This window comes from Panthera uncia (genome assembly GCF_023721935.1).
Source record: "Panthera uncia isolate 11264 chromosome C1 unlocalized genomic scaffold, Puncia_PCG_1.0 HiC_scaffold_4, whole genome shotgun sequence".
NCBI classification, from domain to species: Eukaryota; Metazoa; Chordata; class Mammalia; order Carnivora; family Felidae; genus Panthera; species Panthera uncia.
The window spans coordinates 90,873,903-90,897,531 of record NW_026057585.1 but is presented as its reverse complement, the minus strand read 5'-3'; the positions used below and the strand labels follow the sequence as shown (position 1 = coordinate 90,897,531).

At 45.4% G+C, this 23,629-nt stretch overlaps 1 protein-coding gene across 5 annotated transcripts in view; it reads right to left on the bottom strand.

Annotated features, from left to right (window-relative positions):
• Positions 1-22,831, bottom strand: part of UBR4 (ubiquitin protein ligase E3 component n-recognin 4) — a 131,101-nt gene extending 108,270 nt beyond the window's left edge. For all 5 annotated transcript variants that reach the window (XM_049617952.1, XM_049617951.1, XM_049617950.1 and 2 more), the window contains exons 1-14: positions 22,610-22,831; positions 14,714-14,811; positions 13,393-13,496; positions 12,513-12,642; positions 12,261-12,400; positions 11,654-11,756; positions 11,391-11,532; positions 11,107-11,231; positions 7,760-7,884; positions 7,102-7,161; positions 6,826-7,016; positions 2,725-2,824; positions 2,452-2,589; positions 1,038-1,155 (exon numbers count right to left, since the gene is read on the bottom strand). In XM_049617952.1, coding sequence (XP_049473909.1) covers positions 1,038-1,155; positions 2,452-2,589; positions 2,725-2,824; positions 6,826-7,016; positions 7,102-7,161; positions 7,760-7,884; positions 11,107-11,231; positions 11,391-11,532; positions 11,654-11,756; positions 12,261-12,400; positions 12,513-12,642; positions 13,393-13,496; positions 14,714-14,811; positions 22,610-22,785 — 1,750 coding nt within the window. In that variant the 5' untranslated portion in view covers positions 22,786-22,831. The remainder of the gene's footprint in view (positions 1-1,037; positions 1,156-2,451; positions 2,590-2,724; positions 2,825-6,825; positions 7,017-7,101; positions 7,162-7,759; positions 7,885-11,106; positions 11,232-11,390; positions 11,533-11,653; positions 11,757-12,260; positions 12,401-12,512; positions 12,643-13,392; positions 13,497-14,713; positions 14,812-22,609) is intronic.
• Positions 22,832-23,629: the final 798 nt, after the last annotated feature.

The window sequence follows — 23,629 nt, the reverse complement described above, 5'->3', positions numbered from 1 at the left end:
AGAGAAGTAATTAAAATAACACAATGTAAAAAATTTTTTTAGCACAGCCTGCTTTGTGAAACAGTCTACGTCAAAAGGAACACGAGGATTATCTGGACTCAGTGGGAGTAACGTGGTTTCATAAATTTGTCAATACTCCTCTAAGTGTGTAAGCAAACCAGAAGCGTTTTATGGCACATAAATTATACCTCAATATAACTGGTATTTTTTTAAAGGAGCCCAATGAAGAAAGAACCACCTCACTTTACTGCCAACAAGCCAAATGTTTTGAAAAACAAATGTTTACTTGTCCATGGGTTATAAAGCCCAAATTAAGACCTGGGTGGCCCAATCAGTTAAGCGTCTGACTCTTGATTCTGACTCATGTCATGATCTCGCAGTGGGTGTGGAGACTGCTTGAGACTCTCTCTCTCCATCTGACCCTCCCATGCTTGTGCACACACACACCTTCTCTCTCTCTCTCTCTCTCTCTCTCTCTCTCTCACAGACGAGAGACAGGGCACACACATGCTCACGCTCGCTCGCTCGCGCTCTCTCAGATACACAAATAAAATTGCACCTTTCACAATACTATACACCGCTCCCACAAACCCAATTATAATGAACTGGAGATATTTATCTCATTCCATCTCTCTCCAAACAAAGGCAGAAGGGAATGTTCACTTTGCCCTGTTGTTCACTGCAACAGAGTGGAGTTTGTCTCCCTATGCCTCCCCACACCACACATCTATGACAACAGCCAAACCAATCACCTTACACACAAATGGGTTAATGCAGAAAGAAACGTGAAACGAGATGTATTTTGATCTTGGAGGGGAAAGGATGAAAAGCAATCTGGGCTTCACTGAGAGTAATTTCTACCATCCATTTCTCTACAGCTCAACTTACTCTTGAATAACATGTCACCTTTGAGGGCACAGAAAATCAGGATCCATGCTAGGCAGGGGAAAATGGCAAACAGGAAACTAACGGAAGCGAGCCAATGGAGAAACTTCCTGTTGCAACTATCTCCTGGGAGATGGAAAAGAGGCCTCTACCTTGGCTGCTGTCCTCCTCTGTGCTGCTGAAATCATCCTCATAGTAGGTGTTTGAGTCAGTAGAGGCACTGGCATCACTGCTCATGGAGCCCTTCCTCTGACGCTGCAGGACACAGGCCTAGGAAAACAGCAAGGTTTTGGAACCAATGGTCACAGAAATGGAGCCGCCCTACTTCACCTCATTCACCACGTAAGACATTTTCTCCGTGTCTTCTTTCTTCCTCTAAGTCCAAGAAAATCTCTTGGGGTGCCTGGGTGGCTCAGTCTGTTAAGCTTCAGACTCTTAGTTTCGATCAGGTCACGATCTCACGTTTCATGAGATCGAGCCCCGCATCAGACTCTGGGCTGACAGCACGGAGCCTGCTTAGGATTCTCTCTCTTCCTCTCTGCCACTCCCCTGCTTGCACTCTCTTTCTCTCTTTTTCAAAATAAATAGGGGCGCCTGGGTGGCGCAGTCGGTTAAGCGTCCGACTTCAGCCAGGTCACGATCTCGCGGTCCGTGAGTTCGAGCCCCGCGTCAGGCTCTGGGCTGATGGCTCGGAGCCTGGAGCCTGTTTCCGATTCTGTGTCTCCCTCTCTCTCTGCCCCTCCCCCGTTCATGCTCTGTCTCTCTCTGTCCCAAAAATAAATTAAAAAAAAAAAAATGTAAAAAAATAAAAATAAAAAAAAAAAATAATAAAATAAATAAATAAATAAATAAATAAATAAACTTTTTTTTTTTTAATTAAAAAATGAAAATATGACCGATGTCACAAAGAACCAAGTAGCCGTGTGCATCACAAAGCTGACAATCAGGGGGCACCCGGGTGGCTCAGTCGGTTAAGCCTCCAACTTCGGCTCAGGTCACGATCTCGCAGTCTGTGAGTTCGAGCCCCGCGTCGGGCTCTGCGCTGACAGCTCAGGGCCTGGAGCCCGCTTCGGATTCTGTGTCTCCCTCTCTCTCTCTGCCCCTCCCTTGCTCTGAGTCTCTCCCTCTCTCAAAAAAATAATAATAATAATAATTTAAAAATAATTTCTTTAGGGGCGCCTGGGTGGCTCAGTCGGTCCAGCGTCTGACTTCGGCTCAGGTCATGATCTTGCGGTCCGTGAGTTCGAGCCCTGTATTGGGCTCTGTGCCGACAGCTCGGAGCCTGGAGCCTGCCTCAGATTCTGTGTCTCCTCTCTCTTTGCCTCTCTCTGACTCATGAGCACACACACGTGCTCGCTCTCTCTCTCTCTCTCTCAAAAATAAATAAACATAAAAAAAAGCTGACAATCAGTAACGGATTCACGTGTGGAATCACTGAAGCTTTCCTCTCATCTTCAAAACATTACCGTAAATTTTGAGTTTATGAAGGCCACGGCGTACAGCCTTTTTCCTCCTGAGAGGGTTACACGGGATCCTGCAGGTCATCCACGGCGTGACCCCACCCACCTTTCTGTAGGAGGTCGACAGCAGTGTCAACAGCAGGTTCGTCAGCGGGACGGAGTCGATCAGCCGCTGAATCCTCTGGATGGAGGTGCTCTGGGCCATGATGCTCAGGACTGCCGGGGAACCGTCTGCCTCCCAACCCTGAAGGGAAGCAGGCAGAAGAGAATTACGGACCCAACGGCGCAGGAAGGAGCCCCGCGATCAGACGGCTCAGGGCAGCCTCCCCAGGAGCGAGGCCAGCGTCGCCGTGCCGACCCCCTGCGCGCAGTCCCTCACCTTGTGCAGTGCTTCCACTTGCAGGTCTTGGAAGAGAGAGGTCAAGAGCGTGACGGCGTGGTTTGCCAGTACGACCGACAGCACCCCGAAGCCCTGGTGCCTATGCAGAGAAGAGGAGAAACACAACTCACCACCTCGGCACAGGGGGTCTTGCCATGCGGGGGTCCCAGACCCCTTTCACAACCTATGAACCTTGCCCCGGAGGGAAGAAAACGCACACACAATGTGTGCATGTAATTTCAGAAGCTCGGTCTCCCTGAAGCCCACCCACGGCCCGCCTGAGGACCCACAAGCTTCAGGTGAAGCACCCCAAGAGGAAAAGAAAGACTTCCAAGTACACGGCACTTTGGAATTTAAACTCTCAGCTCGAATCGACCGGGTGATGTATAGATGCTGACATTCAAAGGCTGCTAGGACACTTGAAGTCATTCTTTCGAGAAGAAAAAGGTTAAAAATTGCCAATTTCTGTAAAATATCTGGGCACGAACCAAAGAGAATAAAAACGAAGACTGACACACTGAATGTAAAACTTTCTTTCTGTCCAAATGGCCACATGACAAACAATTAGAATATCTAATATACAAAGAGTGCACGTAAATTAGTAAGAAAAAAGGACAAACAGCAAAGAGAAAACGGGGGCAAAGGACACAGGCAGTTGCAACGGCACTAATAAAGAAATACGAGTAAGAGAAACGTAATACCACCTTTCTCCTTTAACGCTGGGGCACCTGGGTGGCTCATTCAGTTCACCATCCAACTTCGGCTCAGGTCACGATCTCACAGCATCGGAGTTCGAGCCCCGCGTCGGGCTCTGCACCAACAGTTCAGAGCCTGGAGCCTGCTTCAGATTCTGTCCCCCTCTCTTTCTGTCCCTCCCCGACTTGTGTTCAAAAATAAACTTTCTCCTTTAACATTAGAAAACGTGAAACCTAACAATGCCCACTGTCAAAGATCTGTGTCTCCCTTTCTCTCTCTCTGTCCCTACCCCACTTGTGCTCGGTCTCAAAAATAAACTTCCTCCTTTAACGTTAGAAAATGTGAAAACTAACGATGCCCACTTCAAAGCGGACCTGGGGAAACGGGCACACATGCACACACAGCTGCTAAGTAAGAATGCAATCAGAACAGTCTGACAAAACATTTCAAATTTTTACATAAGTGTGCCCTTTGTCCTAACATTCATACCTCTAGTTATTTACCCCAAGGGGATAATTAAGCAACTTCACAAAGATTTATGTTTTAGAAGATTTATCAAAGCACAGTTTATCAAAACCAGAAATTTCATACACCCTAAATAAGCGTTTCAATAAGGTGATTAGAGTCAACTATGGCCTATTTACATGGTGGAATGCTTAGATACAGTGAATCCCTAATACGGGCACTGAGAAAACGTCTATGATGTTTTCTAACAGTGATCCTGCTTCTGTAAACGTATACATTTTGAATGCGTGCACAGAAAAACATCTGGAAGAATGTTTACCGATTTGGGTGGTAGAATTGGGGTGATTTTTCCCCCCCTTTCTTATGGTTTGTAACTTACACAAGGAACAGGTTTTCTTAAATCTTAAGAAACAATAGCCATTTTTTAAACATAACTACTTTTTTTTAAGTTTTATTTACTTATTTTGACAGAGAGAGAGAGAGAGCGCGAGCAGGGGAGGAGCAGAGAGGGGAGAGAGAGGATCCCAAGCAGGCTCCGCGCTGCCAGCACAGAGTGCGACGCAGGGCTCAAACTCATGAAGCATGAGCTCATGACTTGAGCCAAAAGCAAGAATCTGACACTTAACCAACTGAGCCACCTGGGCGCCCCATAACTTACTTCTGTGGGCAGACCTTTTGGCATCCTCCCACGTCCCTTTACAGTGAGTGCAGACACTCACAGAATTATCAACTACTGTTCTCTCTAATGTGCTTACCTCCCTTCTTTGCCTAGTGTCTACTGTCTACCATCCCAACGTCTATTTCAGATTTCAGTTCGCTTGACACCTCAAGGAAGCCTGCTTTGATTTCTCTGACCAGGCCAAACGCCCTTATTATAATACTCTCTAGATACAATTTGACATCTCTCTTCGTGTTTCTTGGAAGCGTGTCCTTTTTTTTTTTTTTTGGTACATCACAGCATTCCAGAAATGACACAGAGCCTGGGACAGAGAAGACAACTCAGTGAATAATTTGTTGACTGAGGTCCAGAATTTGACTCCCTCCTTGAACTCCAGACGCCCATGCCAACCGCCTCCTCTATACCTCACACAGAGAGATGTGACAGTCATCTCAGAGTCGGCATGGTGAAGATGACATTCTGTGTTTCTTCGCCTTCCTGCCACCCCAGCTACTCCTGAGCTGGTATTCCCAGTCTCCGTAAATCATACCATCCTCCGTAAATTACACAATTTTTTGTCTCCTGCCAAAAAATGTTGAGGTCCTATTTTTCACACTCAATATCCAAGCCATCGGCAAATCCTGTCAGCTGTACCTTCAAAACACATACCCCTTGGACCTCTTCTCTCTGCCTTTCCCACCAGCTCTGTCATTTGCAGAAATGCATCAGCTTCCTACCCGCCCTCCTTCCTGCCTTACACCCTGCAGTCTGTTCTCCTCACAGAAGCTGGCTTCTCACATCGCCAATAACTAGTAAGTCAGATCCGATCACTTTCCTGGGGAAAACCCTCCATGACTTACAGATTACACTTGGCCCTAGGAGATCTGGCCCCGGGCTGCCTCTCTGATCTAATTTCCACGCTCCCTCCTGGACGGCTCCACTCCAGCCCACACGGATCAGCCCTAACTGATCCTTAAAAATGCCAATCAAACCCCCATCTCCAAACCTGAACGATTCTACCCCCAAAATCTGCGTGGCTCGCCCTGCCACCTCACGTATGTTCTCTCCGTCTTGTCTTCAGAGCTTATTCCTCACCACCCTAACTAAAACACCAGCCCCTTACCAGCTTGCTAGCCCCTTACTCTGATTTATTTTTCTTTACAGGACTCCTACGATAAGTTATCATGAACGTATTAGTGTATCTCCTCACGGTCACTCCAGTTAGAAAAGAAGCTCCATTGGGGCGCCTGGGTGGCTCAGTCGGCTGAGCGTCCGACTTCGGCTTAGGTCATGATCTCGCAGTTTGTGGGTTCGATCCCCACATCGGGCTCTGTGCTGACAGCTCAGAGTCTGGAGCCTGCTTCGGATTCTGTGTCTCCCTCGCTCTCTGCCCCTCCCCTGCTCATGCTCTATCTCTCTCTGTCCCAAAAATTAAATAAATAGAAAAGAAAAGAAGCTCCATCAAAGCAAGGACACTGCTTTGAAGAGTGCTACGTCCTCCGTGCCCAGAGACAGCCCAACACGTGGTAGGGACTGAATAGCAAACAAAACCCAGAAATGCCTAGGCTCAGAAAAGAAAACGTCAAGCCACATGGAAGTCATATGTCTAACTTCTCTCCTAGCAAGCAGGGCTTACTTCACCCAAACAGATGCAAACATTTTAGGAAGCAAGGCAGGGGGACCCGACAGAATCCTCTTTAGAGGTTAAACATGCAGTGAGCCATCAGCTGAAAGTTAAACAGGCCCATTACACAAAACAGAAGCACTGTTTTCTGATTTGACCCTCATAAAAACCCTGAAATAGGGGCACCCGGGTGGCTCGCTCGGCTGCCCTTCCGACTGTTGATTTCGCTTCAAGTCAGGATCTCACGTTTGTGAGTTCAAATGGGCTCGCAATGGGCTCCGCACCAATAACATGGAGCCCACCTGGGATTCTCTCTCTCTCCCTCTCTGCCCCTCCCCAGCTTGCGCACGCTCTCCCTCAAGATAAACGAACGTTAAAAAATAAATAAATAAATAAAACCCCTGAAATACGTTACACACACATTTCCCCCTCTTATGGATAAGGAAACAAGATCAGAATGAACGATTTATCCAAAATGACACAGCTATGATGTAGAGACAGTGGATGATGGTCATCACCTTAGTCATTAAATTCAACCAAGTATGAAGGCAAATGTTCCCATCGATGCAAAGACAAGAGGGGTTACACCAGCTCCCCATCAAGATAAAATGGCAGGCAAACAAAACAAAACATGAGTAGCAATTGAGTAGACACATACCCTTTTCCAGGCCCCAGTTTAGGAGAGCCCACTCCCTCTTTTGTGCGAGAAAGGATGTCTCTGACTCGGAGTGCGGCCAGTGGGTCTTTCTCTTTCCCCTTATCAGCCAAGGCAGTAGGGCTGAGGTTCAATATGAGGAAAAGACTGTTTAACAAACACCAGGCACCCAGCAGTTGGAAGTTCTGATAGTGCTGTTAAAAAGGCACAAAAGCAAAGTATGAACACAGAGATCTTACAGGCTGTGAGACAGGAATGTAGCAGAGACACATTTCTTACCTCTCCACCGGCCCGGCGGGAATTGCTGATCGCTTGTCCGATCATGTCATATATTTCAAGCTGCACAACATCAAACATAACAAAAAGCTGAGCAAGCTGTCATATTTCATTACAAATGTTAATCCCACCCAAACTCACTTCACTCATAAAATCAAATGTCCTCAAGGCACCTTCTAATGATACAATCCCATCACACTTCCCTTGACCTGCGCATGGTGTTGACTACTCTCTATATCCAGCTCCTATGTCACCTCTTCAGCGGTGTCCCCTGCCCCCAATCTAAAACAATACCCCAGGCCCACATCAGATCACGGCTTACCACACTGATTCATCCTACATGCTTAGCATTCTCTGCGGCTATCTCGTGTATCGTGTGTCTTCACTAAAAGCGCACTGACACACAGCACGCCTTCAACTACGTGTGCTGACTGAATGACTCCTCGCCCACAGGGTCCACTGCCAACACGAAGATGCAGTGTTTTCTGCAGAGTCAACCAAGCTGCCAAACACGCCAAACACCTACCACTCAGACCTGTTACCCGAGTGGAAGGGTTGGAGAGCACTCCGTGTCCTTTGCTCTACCCGGGAAGAGAGGGGGGCCTGACCCTATCTCCTCACAGAACAATGGCAGTGCCTGGGTCCAGATGGCATGGCTTACACATTTCTGGACGATCGTAGCCGCATCGCTCTCGTAGTCGTCTTCTTTGGAGCTCGTGGACCCCGTCCGCACCTGCTGGGCACTACCCACATGCAGGATGGCCATGCAAGTTGCCACACTCACGCCTGGAGGAAAAAAAGAAAGATGCACGGATTCGAATCATGGCAGTCCCACGAACCCACCAAAACAGAACCATAAAACAACCTACCCAAAGGTAATTCCATGATTTGATCACAGACAGTAAAGTCCACAGGGCAAGACTAAACAGTGATACCATGCGATCCAGCAATCAACACTCCTAAGTACTTAGCTGAATGAGCTGAAAACTTCTATCCACATAAAAACCTGCACACAAATACTTATTGTAGCTTTATTCATGGTTGCCAACAACTGGAAGCAATCAAGATGCCCTTCGACAGGTGGATGCAGTACCACAAACTACGGCACACCCGTACGAGGAGTATTAATCGGCAATAACAAAAAACGAGCTACCAGGTCACAAAAAATCACGGAGGAAGCTTAAATGCGGGATCCAAGCAGACTGCTTCTAACTTTAGGGCATTCTGGAAAAGCTAAAACTATGGAGACAGTGAAAAGATCAGTGATTTCTAGGGGGCAGGGGTAGGGGTAGGAGAGAGGGATTCCTGGGTAGAGCACGAGGGACTGCAGAGCAGTGAAACTATTGTGTCACAGTGATGACGAATACACGACGTTATGCATTTGTCAAAAGCCACAGAACTGTCTGAAAGAGAAATCCATAATGTAAACAACAGACTTCTCAGATGTTAATAGTGTATCAACAGTGCATTCATCGATTATAACAAACGTACTGTTATTAATGCACTATGTTAATGATGAGGGAAACCGTACTGGGGACAGAAGGTAGATGGGCACTCTGTATAACCTGCTCAATTTTTCTGTAAACCTAAAACTGCTTTAGAAATAAGTATCTATTAACTTTAAAACTTTAAAGACATCACAAGATATCTTCAATTTTTTCAAGATTACAGGGAAAAACATTCCACTCTTGGTGTTCCTCAAAGACATCAAATCCTTGTCTTTTAAGTCAAATCCCAGGCCATCAAATTTCAACAAACCAACTCTGGGATTTTAATCCGACTAAAAATTTTTAAGGATTCTTTAACCATTACCAAGTATACTGACGGCCATGTAATATTCAAGAGATTCCCTAATAATTGAAACAAACCCCAACTTAAAAACTGCAAAAATCGGGGCGCCTGGGTGGCTCGGTCGGTTAAGCGTCCGACTTCGGCTCAGGTCACGATCTCACAATCCGTGAGTTCGAGCCCCGTGTCGGGCTCTGTGCTGACAGCTCAGAGCCTGGAGCCTGTTTCAGATTCTTTGTCTCCCTCTCTCTCTGCCCCTCCGCTGTTCATGCTCTGTCTCTCTCTGTCTCAAAAATAAATAAACGTTAAAAAAAAAAAATTAAAAAAAAAAAAAACTGCAAAAATCAAAGGCAGAGGACAAGGAAATAAACACTGGAATTGGGCTGGGAGAGAACGTATCTTCACAGGTATCTTTAGCTTGCTATTCCTACCGCTGCTGCCCTAGCTTAGGCCCTTAATGTGTCTCGCCTGAATGACTATAAAAAAAATCCTAACAGAGCTTCCAGACTCCAAATTTCTCCATGCCAAAATGTCCTGTGTACTGCTACTTGAATGTTCTTCCTAAAATATAGCTCAGAATCTTCAATGGTTTCTCCTGTCTATAGGACATAAGCCAAATGACTTAGACTGCATTTCTCTCTCTTTTTTTTTTTTAGAGACAGCACAAGCGGGGAGAGGGACAGAGGGGGAGGGAGGGAGGGAATGAAGGAGGGGAGGGGGGAAGGGGGAGAATCTTAAGCAGGCTCCGTGCAGACACGGGACTTGAGCCTACAACCGTGGCATCATGACCTGAGCCGAAATCAAGAGTCGGATGCTCAACTAACTGAGCTACCCAAGTGCCCCTAGCCTGCATTTCTAAGACCTCTTTGATTGTGTCCTTTCTTTCCCACTGTACAATACCCACTAAGCACATATCCTCTCCCCCTGCCCCACCTCTCCACACACACTGATACAGTATGTGCCCCCAGACTCTAGGACACTCTGAGTCCTGCTTCTGCCTCTGCCTCTGCCTAGGGATAGCCCTACTGAAAATCCACCTGCCCTACAGGTACATCAACAGAACTTCTTCATTACTACTGCTTTACCCAATTCCTATTTGCATCCAGATGTTCAAAATAAAGCTGTTGGAAGAATATAGGGAGATGATCAACCTCAGCAATTTCGTGATGGTCCCCAAGGTCAAGTTTCCAAGACTGTTCAAATCCTCACTCAGAGAGCCAAGTAAACAAAGGAAATTGTTATACCTTCCAAGACATACCAGGACTATGCTATTTGAAATCAAGGATCAGTGAATTGGGGTAAAAAGTCACTGTCATAACTTAAAAGTGAGTGAACGCCAGATGTCAGGCCCCACTTCCAAGGCAGCATGATCAACAGGAAGAGGAGATTTTGTGGGCGCACGAAGAATAATCAATATAAACAGATACCACCTGTTCCATGAAGGCTTCCTCAAACCTGCTCCCGCAGCAAGACTCCCTCGCTCTCTACTTCGCACACCCAGCCGTGCTACACTCCTCTTACTGCTTTTTGTCATCTCCTGTTTTATGTCATACCCTGCGGTCCTAACTGTTCTCAGTGTAGGCTCCTTGAGGCCAAGGATCAGATACTGTTCATCTCATGTCATACCCTGCGGTCCTAACTGTTCTCAGTGTAGGCTCCTTGAGGCCAAGGATCAGATACTGTTCATCTCAATATCCCAACAGCACTTGGCATTTTGCTTTACACAGACATTTACTATCTGCACATACTATAAAATCAAATATGCACATAATAACAACACCAGCAGTGGAACAACAAGATAATTTACAAGACTCCTATTGAGACCTCATTTCACCTAGATGAGACATTAGATGATCCTCAGGGGGAAGGGCACAAGTCAGGCGGGGAGAGCACTCAGAAGGATCTCATGGTTGGGACACCTGGGTGGCGCAGTCAGTTAAGCATCCGACTTCGGCCCAGGTCATGATCTCACAGCTCATGAGTTCGAGCTCCGTGCTGAGCTCTGTGTTGACAGCTCAGAGCCTAGAGCCTGCTTCCGATTCTGTGTCTCCCTCTCTCTCTGCCCCTCCCCTGCTCGTGCTGTCTCTCTCTGTCTCAAAAATAAAAAAACATTTAAAAAAAAAATTTTAAAAGCAAAAAGAAAAAAAAGGATCTCATGGTTTCCAGAAAGCGTACTTGTACTTGACTGACAAAATGAGAACAGACATCATCACCTCTCACCTGCATAGAGACAACTTAGGCTGAGGACTGTCACATCTTGCAGACGAGAAGGATTGAGAGGCTCCAACACAGGTAGAGAGAGGGTATCCAACGCCATGGTAACATCAATCACCAGTGAATGAAAACTAGAACATAACAGAGGAGGAGGTTAACAAGGACGTCTCTGTGAATCCCTTGCTTCTTATTCTGATCACTAAAGAAAGTCGGCATGCCACAGAAAGCTAACCGGTTTCTCTTTCCGAGGGCAGCATCAGAACGTAAAGCACACAGCCTGAGTCCCTTACCCGTTGCGAACAGCAGTGGCATCGGCTACTGTTGCAGGCATGATGAAGAAAGAATTGGCCAACACTGCATCTTGAAACCGATTGATGTAGCGCAGGAAATACGGTAGGTTCAAACACACACGCAGCAGCTTCTCTGAGCCACCTGAATCAACGACAAGGCTCAACCTTACAAACAGGCCTCTGTCTGCTGCTGGATTCTCTTCCACGTATGAAATTTTGGAAAGCAGAGAAACCGGCTTTCTGACGATGATTAAGAGTCTTACCAAGCTCTTGAAGACTAGCCACGTTCTGAGCTATAAACACATTCTTGGTTTTGACAGCAGAGGCTTGATCTGTGGATGACTGCTCCTCATTTTCTCCTTCAGCCTAAAGAGAAACAAAAGGCACGTGAAAGGCCTATCATGACACCACCAGCTGCCGACTACAGCCCTGCAGTCAGAATCGAAACAAGCACCCAAACGAAGCAGCTCTACGGATACTCCTCAGACTCCCCAGTTAGTGAGGGGCAACTCCCCCTCTAATGTAGGCAAAATACAAGTCAGTTTCCCAAGAAGAGAAAAATATATAGCTTTAAAATATATATATTCTACAACCAGTACAGAGTGTGATACCTTTGACGGAAAAATGTACGTGCTCTTCACGTTTATTTGCACTGAGAAATTCAGAAGAATGACCATCCAAAGAGTAACAACAGTGGACAGAACGTTAGGGTAAGTTTTGCTTTTTTCTGGTTTGTATTCTTCTATTTCTTTCTATCATAGGCACTTAATCACTTTATGTCGCAAACAGAAGATGCATTTGTTACTTTTTTCTAGTATTCTCATCTTAACAACTTCCAAGGGGTGAGGACATTTGGCTGGAGTAACTCACCGGAGTCTGTGGACCTACGGGCGGCGATGCTACAGTTCTAGGGTTGAAAACTGACGTCAGCTGATTCAAAAAATTCATCTGTACCTCCTTCTGCCTCAGCTCTGGGCTTACTGGTGAGGCCAGCTCTTTCTGATCTTCCACTGTAAATATAAAACCAAAAACAGGATGAGCAGAGTACCGCTAGAAGGCAGAGCGGGAGAAAGTTGGCCAGGGAAGCAGCCAAGGAACTGGGTCTGGCAAACGAACGCTCACCATCTGAGAGCGTCTTCACTGTTTGTGGCAGCTTGGCGGATTTCATCATGGCTGTGAACGTGATAATTTCAGTCCTGTCTAGTCGGCTACAGCCAGTGCACAGGCCCTTGATTAGGAGAATCAAGTGTTTCTGAGAAGACAACAAATTCAAGTATGTCTTTTAGAAGATGCTACTCTTTTGGGACTTGTAACTGGCACAGGGCCAGATTGAGCTTGCTAGCAAGAATAGAAATGGGAAAAAACACTAAAGCAGAGATCACAAGCTGATGGTCCTCAGACCACATCTGGCTTGCAAATTTGTCTCATTAGTCTCAAAGTGTTGCTGTTGGATTTTCAGTTTTTTATCTGAAGTTTTATCTAATGTTTTAAAGCATGGAAGTTTTAGCATTCAAATCCAGATTTCTTATCTCTCTTGATAATCCCCAAGATAGAGCAACTGAGTCTCCACCCCTGCCTGGCAACAATCGGCTGGAGCCACACAGCGACTGGCCCTTAATAGCTGTGGCTGGCACACTTCACTGATTTTGTTACTGACCTGGTCCCTGGAAACGTGACACTCTGCAATCCTTGCAAAAGCCTGTGCAACCAGAGGAGGTTGGCAAACCACAGCCCCAATTCAGCCCACTGCCTATTTTTGTAAATAAAGTTTCCTGGACCACAGCTTCGCTTGTTCATTTACGTATTGTCTGTGGCTGCTTTCACACTACAAAGGCAGAGTTTAGAAGATAGAGACTAGTTGGTCAGCAAATTGTTTACTCTCTGGCCTATTACGGGAAATGTTCACCAACCCCTGCTCTCTGCCACCCCTTCTCCACCATTCCACTAGTCTGTCAAAGTTCTACTTCGAAAGAAGGGCCCCGGAAGAGCCCGACACTCTCACCTGGGACACAGCGCAAGCCTCATCTGGATTCTCCAGACGTAGCAGAGAAAACTCAATCAGGACTTTGCAGGCTGCTGCCACGGACTGAAGCTGGTTCCGGGGAACTGAGAAAGCAAGTAAGCTTTACTTAACCTCAGACTGCTACAGCTTGCTTCAGCCTCACAGTCAGTACATCAAAACCAGACAACCATTGAGCTCCACATGTCCGACATTCCCGATGTCATTCTATGACAAGAATCATTCAGAACCAACAATCCAAGGCGCAAACAAAGGCATCCTGGCACTGACAGCCATCCAGTGCTTTTAGATCAACCTATATTTACTGGAAATTAATAATAATAGGATATACATCACAATAAGTACCAAGCACTTCAAACATACTAATCCACTTAATCCTTAAACCAATTTTAAGAGGTAGCTATTATTGTTTCCCTCCCCCCTCCTTTTTCTAAACAGATAAGGAAATTACACCAGAGATGAAATGACTTGCCCAAAGTCACACAGCCACAAGCAAATCCAGGAAGTCTGACTCTGGAGTTCATGCTCTCAACTATTAGAACATACTACCTCTTCTTCCCCATAGGTTCTAAATGCCTTTTGCAAAGGGCTTCCTACACAAAATTTCTTCAAGCTAAAACTGATTCTTTCAACAGGAACAGCGCCTATAATAAACAGCACTGGACACCTGAAGATTACTGAGCGACCCTATACCTTCCTTTCATTTTACATGCATAGCAAACTATTTAAGTAAACAAATAATTACAATTCTTCAGAACTATCTTAGGATTTTTTTTAAAAAGAGAAACGCAAAAATTCAGAAATAGTGGAAAATAAGGGTAAAAAAAAGTTTAAAAGAATGGGAACTGAAACTGAAATCCCTTGAGATACCAGAGAACACAAAAGGAGAATTTACTTTCTCACCAAACCAAATAAGGAATAATAGAGCCCTCGTCAGTGGCTGCTAACCCCAGGTCCGTATCCACCCATCCTCCTCGACTCCCAGAAATTAACACGCTAGTAATTACACGTGCATGTGTGAAATCAGTAAAATGCTTTTGATTAAGAACGGAAGGAAAGTTAACTTAATGGGTTATAAAGCAGGTATCCAAACCAAGTGGTTTTTAAAGCCCCCTTGATTGGCCCAGGTAAAGGAACTTCCAGAGCCTTATCAGACTGACAGCAGTTTCCACCACTGGGTGAACAGGTTAAGAGTGCTAAAATACAACTTCATTAACAACCTGTTCAGACACCCTACAAAGAGGAGACACAATTCCCCTATTCCCAAGCCCTCGGCAAGGAGTAACAAGAGTAGAATACTTACTGAGGCTGCAGACTGTTGTAATATAGTGTGTGGAAAGTGCAACAAAAGAGGAGTAGAAGGGCTCATACTGCTTCTCATGGTGCAGGATTTCGGATTCGCTGCAAAGAAAATAATTCAGCTAGCATTTATTTAGTGCTTCCTGTCTGCCAGATGCCCATCCCCTTTACAGGCATTGCCCTACTTCATCCTTACAGCAACCCTAGTTGAGAGGCACTGTTACCATCCCTATATTCAAGATTGAGAAAGTGAAGCTTAGCAAATTAAAATCAAGCACCTTGCTCAAGGTGTCAGACTTAGTAAACAGCAATGGCTAAGAAGCAGGAAATATTTTCAAACTCACTTAGAATTTTAAAAACACAGGTAAAAACATAACAGGATGCCATTTTGTCCTGTATTACTGGTTGGCAAAGACCAAAACCTAATAATGGCATGTGTTGGCCAAAAGAGGGTAGACCAGCACACTCAAAATACTGTAGTGGGAACACAGGTCATGGTAACCCATTCTGAAGACCAAACAAGGCCAGTCCATAACACAAATAACTTAAAAAGAATAACAATGCAGGCAGAAATCACCTGATCAGTGCTAAAACCTAAAATTTACCAGGTACCAGAGTTCTCCTATCTCCACACCTCCCCACATCCCCAACCAGGACACAGCTAAATCACAACAAATTCAGGGATTTTAGCCACATCCCCTTATCTTTAGCTGAAGAAATGTCCTCTTCTGTGAAAATCTGGGGTCCACCTAGGTCTTAAAGCCGTATACATTTATGTCATTCTATCAAATCAGATCCTAATCCACAACCCAAGAAACAAGAAGGCAATGAAAACAAAATAAAACAAAATGTTTCTTATTAAAGGGAAAGACTAGAGGGCTGTGGCTAAATAGTTTTTTCAGTCAGTTAATTCTCCAATAAGAAGGATCACACTGGGAAGGGAAATGTACACAGTCAGGACTCTATCCACCTGCCAAATCAACACAGGAGCCAAAAAGACAAGTTCAACACTAGGGAGGTGCCAGGGCGAGTGATGAATCATCTCAAACAGCACTTAAGAGTCTGGCATTGCAAACACTCTGCTATGTGGGGATTTGTTGAGGATAAATGGTGATTTACCAAAGATCAGTTCCTTATCTTGGAATATCTTTCTTCACCAAGAAAAAATATTTATTGAGCACCTATGACGTGCAAGGATCTTCCTGCCCACCAAAGATCATTTCTATGATGGACAAAAAAAGAGGAAACAAAAACCTTTAAGCACCAAGTGACGCTCAAAGTTTCTGGTGACCATCACATTGGTACATGCTGGTATCCTACTCAGCATAAAACGCCCTACTAAATCCCCTACTTCTACCTCACTTACTTAGTTCTTCCTTCATTTCCATCCTTACATTTTTTTAGTCATTGTTCTAAAGTTTTCCCACCCTGTAATTTGATGTATTTTACAGAGTCATTTACCCTCTCTGTTTTATTTCAAAAGTTCAGAGGTGTTCATCCCCATGTTTTTCAGCTGAGCAGGCTTACCAAAGCTAAAAGAAAAACTGCCCACCCAAAGGATGAACTTATTCTGTTTCTTTCATTCCCATTCAGGTAAAGAAATAAATTCAATGGGGCTCCTGGGTGGCTCGGTCGGTTAAGCGTCCGACTTCGGCACAGGTCATGATCTCACGGTCCGTGAGTTCGAGCCCCGCATCGGGCTCTGTGCTGACAGCTCAGAGCCTGGAGCCTGTTTCAGATTCTGTGTCCCCCTCTCTCTGACCCTCCCCCGTTCATGCTCTGTCTCTCTCTGTGTCAAAAATAAATAAACGCTAAAAAAAAAAAAATTTTTTTTAAATAAAAATTAAAAAAAAGAAAGAAATTCAAAATAAGAGAATAAACTCGTATTTATTTAATTGCCTGGTTCAATGTTGCCCCATTGTGATTTAACCAACCTTCCTTCCTGCCCTAGAAATACGCAACTGCCTTATTCCAATAAAGAAACAAGAATGCACTTTGAGGAAAGATGGACCTTGGCATAGATAAAAATGGAGCACTCTCAGGCTCCACTTACAATTTGCTTAGGGCAACTAAGGATAAACTAGGGGAAATTAATTTGAAAAGAAGAAGGGAGTAGACATGTGGACATGTGGACCTGTGGTCCAAAGGACCATACCTCTTGATTTTAAAGAAACAAGTGTATACGAGTCACCTGATAAAGACTTGCTGCCTCCCTCATTCCCCAAGAATCTGAGACATCAAGACACCAGAGGATGCAAAGGAATGGAAAAAATGGGACAAAGGGCAAGAAGTTAGGTAGGAATGGGGAAGAATGAAGACCTGAACACAAATATAACAAAGAGAAAGAAAAATAAAATTATAGGTAAAAACATCTCTCTCCTCTGGGCAGTCAAGCTATCTTCCTGAAACGTCTGCTTCTTCTAACAAACATTCCAACAGCAGCACTTGGGCTGAAAGACATGGAATGGGAAACATGTATATTCCATACAAAATAAATGTGAGGCAGAGTACAAAGGAAAACAGCAGCTACGCAGCCAGGTCAGAGAAATCCAATTTGACATGTAAGTAAAAATGAACTGGCTTGGGTCTGGAAATATCTAGCTTTTTTTAGGAAAAGGTAGAAATCCAAGAGGACAAAATAAAAGACTAGGGATTCACCTCCCCTCTCCCTCCTAGATAACATAGTATTTATATCTTTTTTGTAAACTCCCCAAACCCCTTTCCCTTCATCAGAATCATAAACCCCCAAGAAGAGAATCCATTATGCTTGTTTCATGACACTTACAATCAGGAAACAAATAAGCATAATGAATACATTGAAGAATAAAAACACTGGGGCACCTGGGTGGCTCAGTCTGTTGAAAGTCCGACTCTTGATTCAGGCTCGGGTCATGATCCCAGGGTGATGGGATCCAGCCCCAGACCCCACGCTGAATGTGGAGCCTGCTTAAGATTCTCTGTCTCGCTCCCTCTGCCCCCTCTCCCCTGCTTGCACAAGCGTGCACAAAAAGTTTAAATTTCTTCAAAAAGAATAAAAGCATTAAAAAATATATGCTCACTGAACATCTGCTGTGTGTCACTAGTACTTAACACATGTTAACCAAAGAACTAAAAGCCTTCAGATACCTTCCTCACACTCTTGACAAACCTGTGGTGAATGTGACACTAAGACATGGAGGCATTAACCAGCCATGAGGACTAATCGCACCCTTTTGCTCTATCATTTGGTGGCAGGCTTTTTTTTCTCCCCCTGTAGGTCAATCGTGAACTTCAGTCCTACTGCATGTAAATTCAAAAGATCATGACATTAATGTATCCTCTTCTCCCTTTTAAGATATTTAGGAAATGACAGAACATTATCTAATAGGGATGTTTGTAACAGCTTCTGCCTTCCCAAGTAGGTCTCTCTGGCCTAAATTTTATAGAACACCTGGGAGGCAGAGACAGAAAGAGATTTATCATTAAGGAGGCCAGAGAAGCCTAGGAAGGGCTGGCTCACGGGAAAGCGGCGTTTTCTTTTCTTTTCTTTTTTTTTTTTTTTTTTTTAGGTATTCAAGGGTCAATGACAACTATGGTCACCAACATATCTTACACAGAGTTAAGAAAGGAATGCCATATTTGATAGTACCTTAAAACATAAGGCTACATTCAGCAATTATCCTAATCAATCCCAAATATGGCATGTGTTCTAATGAGCTAGTTCTAGCTCCATTTCTGGTCTGGAAAAGTAAGAGCACTGAAAAGATTTTCAATCTTTACTACTAAAAGACATGCTAGCACAGACAGTAAAAATAAAAATCAACTCCTCTTTAAGTAAACTCAGATATGTTTTTCTTTTAAAAATCTAAGGATGCTTTTTTATAATTAAAAAAAAAATTTTAACATTTATTTATTCTTGAGACAGAGAGAGACAGAGCATGAATGGGGAGGGTCAGAGAGAGAGGGAGACACAGAATCTGAAACAGGCTCCAGGCTCTGAGCTGTCAGCACAGAGCCCGACGCGGGGCTCGAACTCACGGACCGCGGGATCATGACCTGAGCTGAAGTCGGACGCTTGACCGAATGAGCCACCCAGGCGCCCCATATAACTTTTTAAATGTTTATTATTTTTGAAAGAGAGACAGAGTGTGAGTGGGGGGAGGGGCAGAGAGAGACACACACACAAAATGTGAAGCGGGGCTGCAGGCTGTCAGCACAGAACTGGACACAGGGTTGGAACTCACCAACAGTGAGATCATGACCTGAGCCGAAGTCAGACACTCAATCGCCTGAGCCACCCAGGTACCCCTCAAAGGATACTTTTGAAAGTATGCTTCCAAGTTTACCCATGTGAATCTATTCCTCCTTTGTCTTACAGTTTGGCTACAAAATCAAACTTAATAAACAGGGCTAGACCTAGGAATTCTGTTTATCTTTTCTTCAAACCCAAAGTTCAAATGCAACTATAAAGGTATGAAAGAATAGAGACAACAAGTAGAATGGTAGGGCGCAAAGGAGTCTCAGGGCAAGTTATCATCCCCAATGATCAAATGGGGAGGAATTCAATGAGCAGGCTGCCAGATAGGAAGGAAGAGCTGGCCTGATGGAGTCAGGACATCTAAAAGAGAAGCAGAGAGTAGCAGATTGCAACAGAAAAATAGAAGGTCCCCGGAGGCAAGGAAGAAAAACATGGCAGTCAAGACAATAGAAAGGGAACCACAGATGCAAGAGGCAAACCCGAAAGTAAAGTAGCAGCCTAGGCCGGTAAACCTTTGATTACCTACAAAACAAAGCCCACCACAGCATCTGTATGGTGCTGATCTGGTCCTATACTCGACAGCCGTAATCCTATATATAGGGAATACTTCCATAATTCTCTTTTTTTATTTTTTTAAAGTTTATTTATTTTTGAGAGAGAGAGAGAGAGAGAGAGAGAGAGAGAGGGAGGGAGGGAGAGGGAGAACATGAGTAGGGAAGGTCAGAGAGAGAGGGAGACACAGAATCCGAAGCAGGCTCCAGGCTCCAAGCTGTCAGCACAGAGCCCGACGCGGGGCTCAAACCCACAAACTGTGAGATCATGGCCTGAGCCGAAGTCAGACACTAAACTGACTGAGCCACCCAGGAGCCCCAATACTTCCATAATTCTTACATCTTCATTTCTTTTTTTTTTTTCTTGAGAGGTTAAAAAAAAAAAAACTTTTGAGAAACAGAATAGCAAGGCACTAATTTTTGTGCTCTAAACCAGGGTTTGGCACTGTTTTCGTAACAGCCCATATTTAAGAACAGTTTTTGCAATTTTTTTATGACTGGGGAAAAAAATTTAAGGCTACTTTGTGACATGAAATATCATATGAAATGCACATTTCAGTGCCCATATATGAGATTTTGGAACACAGCCACACCGGTTCACTTACGTACTGTGTAAGGCTGCTTCTGCCATACAATGGCCAGGCTGACGACTCCACAGAGGAAATACAGCCTGCAAATATTTGCTCTCTGGCCCTTTACATAAAAAGTGTGTCGACCTCTGCTCTATACCAAACTGAACACTTGTACATTTGGTTGTTTTTTTAACTGTAAAGAACTTGTCAGCCAAGTATTTCTTCTGACAACTTTTCTTACGATCACAGGTTTCAAAATTAACCAAGCCACAAAAACCGGAACCAAGACTTCAGGGATCTTGCCTTACAATTAAAAATTTTGTTACTAAAACGTGCATTAGTTTGGATTTGTTTTCTAAACCATGAAGAGAGTTCTTACTAATGCCTACAAACACAGGCAACTCTAGGTCACCTTAGGGTGCAGGAGGGGGCCCTGTCCCTTATTTGGCAAAATTCAAACCCAATTTGATATATTTGGTTTTGGCTCCTTCTACAAGCTGAACAGAGTTGTTAAACTGTTAGTTTCAAAAAGATGGGTCTGGAATACCGGATGAATGGGAGGGTGTCAACAAATGACTTTATAACCTACTCAGCTCATGTTACAAAAACATAAAAGCAGGGGCGCCTGGCTGGCTCAGTGGGACACGCGACTGTGATCTCAGGGTTGTGAATTCAAGCCCCACATTGGGTGTGGAGATTACATAAAAATAAAATCTTTAAAAAACAAACAAACGGGGTGACTGGGTGGCTCAGTCGGTTAAGCATCCGACACTTGATCTTGGCTCAGGTCACGATCTCATGGTTCGGGAGTTCGAGCCCCTGGAAGGGCTCTGCACTGGCAATGCGAGGCCTGCCTGGGATTCTTTCTCTCCCTCTCTCTCTGCCCCTTCCCTGCTAGCACTCGCTCGCTCTCTCGCTCTCTCTCTCAAAATAAACATTTTTTAAAAATTAAAAAAAAAAAACACCATATGAAAAAATGTTCTAAAGAGTAGAAACTTGTCCATTGTAAGTAACATTATGAGCCTAATCAAGAAAAATGCCAACAAAGTAAATGTTTAAAACAGGTAAAAAAGAAGCTACAGGAGTGCTTGGGTGACTTAGTTGGTTAAGCATTCGACTCTGGGTTTCAGCTCAGGTCATGAGCTCATGGTTCGTGAGTTCAAGCCCTGGATCGGGCTCTGTGCTGACAGTTCAAAGCCTGGAGCCTGCTTGGGATTCTAGGTCTCCCTCTCTCTCTCTGCCCCTCCCCCGCTCACGCCCTCCTGTTTTCTCTCTCTCTCTCTCTCTCTCTCTCTCTCTCTCTCTCAAACATGAATAAACATTAAAAAAAAAAAAGAGGCTATATAACTTGAGAACAGTATCTTGATACTTGTTTACATCTTTAGAACATTCCTGGCTTAATAATTAGATAGGAAAATCCATCTGTAAAGTTAACTGTGAAATTACCAAACCCAGTCGCTATTTAAAAAACAAACAAGCAAACAAACAAAAAAAACCTGAGCCAAAAGCATCACAAACCTAACAACAGGCACTATAATAAACATTTTGTCAAGTCATGGGCCTCCCTTGAGTAATAAATAGCAATTTCTAACCTTCTGGGTCACATTAAGATATACCCTGGTTGGCAAGAAGCTAAAATGACCCAGTCAGCAACTGCAGATTGTTCTAGTAAGGTTTGGCTAGTAAAATAAAAGAAAGACTGCCTTTTTAAAAGCATGTCTACCATTAAACCAATGGAAGACTCCTCTGAACAAGGTTAAGTCAGGAAAACACAGGCATTCTGTTATCACGGCCTTGTACGAAGACAACTATCACGAACTAAGAACTTTGTACAAAATGACAAAACGATGTGATAAAGCAATACATAATCCCGTTTGTAATAAGGTCTGAAGATATTCTACTGCGAGAGCGCCCGCGCGAGAGCGAGGGCACTGTTTCCGTGGGAAAATGACCTCAGTCTAACCCAGAAATGTTTTCCATCAAAGACCGTTACGGTAGCAATACACAATAAGCGCAACCTGAAAAGAAAGTCATCAGTGGTCACTAGTGGCTTCAGTCACATTAACAGCACGTGCCCCCAGTGATTACAGCACCACGGAAAGACCGTTATTAAATTATGTGGCAGATCTCCAATTTAAACCCCAGGCTCCGCTCCGGCCCCGGGTAGGGGGATGAGGACGGGCTAGAAATGCAAACTCATCAGTGCTTTGACCTCAACACCGGGGGCAGCCCCGAGGACATTCCCCCAAGAGCGCGAAACATCTCAAAGTCACTCCCAAACGGGTCCGACCACGCCCTCTCCAGAGGGCGTCCTCAAAAGTTTTGCTCGGAAGGGAAATCGAGGCACAGATAATTTACAAGGGCCGGAGGAAGGAGCCCTGGACAAGCCCTCATCTGCCTGGATCCGGGAGCCCCAAAGCCGCGGCTGGGGCGGGGGTCGCCAAGCTTCAAGAGGCGACCTGGGAAGCGGGTCCGGACGATCCGGCGCGCCCTCCCCTCCCCCTCCCGGCGCCCGCCTTGCCGGGGCCGCCGCCCGGTACCTCTCGATGACTGAGGCCACCAGCTGCGGCAACTCCTTCATCTCGAAGGCGGAATAGGACGCAGACAGCAGGGGCCGCACCGCCACCTCCCAGCCCGGGGTTGTGCTGGACCCCGTCGCCGGGGCCCCGGGCGCCGGCGCCGGCGCCGCCGCCTCATCGCCGCCGCTCGTCGCCATCTTCCGTCGTACTACTGCGGCTCCCTTCGGGGGCTTGCCACCGGCCCAGCGCCGCCTCCCGGGAGGGGGCGGAAATGACGCAATCGTCGCGTCAGACTGCGCGACGCAGTCGCCAGGCAAAACACGCGACGCGCAGGGCGGCCTCACTCTGCTCTCAGGAGAAGCTCGGCGCGGCGTGGAGGCGGGCTCGAGGAGCTGCGCCTGCGCAGGACGTACTGCTTTGAAGGAGGGCGGGGGAGCGTTAACCTCCGCGCCTGCGCGCTGGGAGTCGTTTCCCGAGGTAGGAGCAAGGTGGCTTCGCGGCATCCGGAAAAGGTGAGCTGGGGGTTTAGTTGAAGTTGGCAAGACCAGGGCAGCCCAGTAGACTATGCATCTGCGGATACGATGGTCCTGGCCCGAGATAGCTAAGGACCAGAGTCTAATCACTCACCCGCTTGCTCCCTCTCGAGTGACCCCCTTAATAGTGATACTACAGCACTTCGCACTCTAGACAACTTTCTACTCCCTACACCACGTCTCGCTATTGCAGTCACTAGTGTTACTTAATTCGCGCTCAGATCCCTTTTGCGTTCTGATTACCCTCACCAGTAGTATTACCAGCCAGCATTTACATCGGTCTTTGCAATCTGCCCCGGCAGGTTCTTTTTTCCCCATTTTTCTACTAGCAAACAAGGAACTTAAATTTTAATAACGGATTTTTGCCGATAGAGCTATCTGGGTTCAAGATCTAAGAGGGAAAAGCGGTTTGACCAGTTGACTCCAGGAAAGGTATGCGTGCATTGAGGACAATCTTCGCGGGGGTGGAGGGGTGTCGGTGGACGGCATCGAGCTCTAGGCCCTGTGA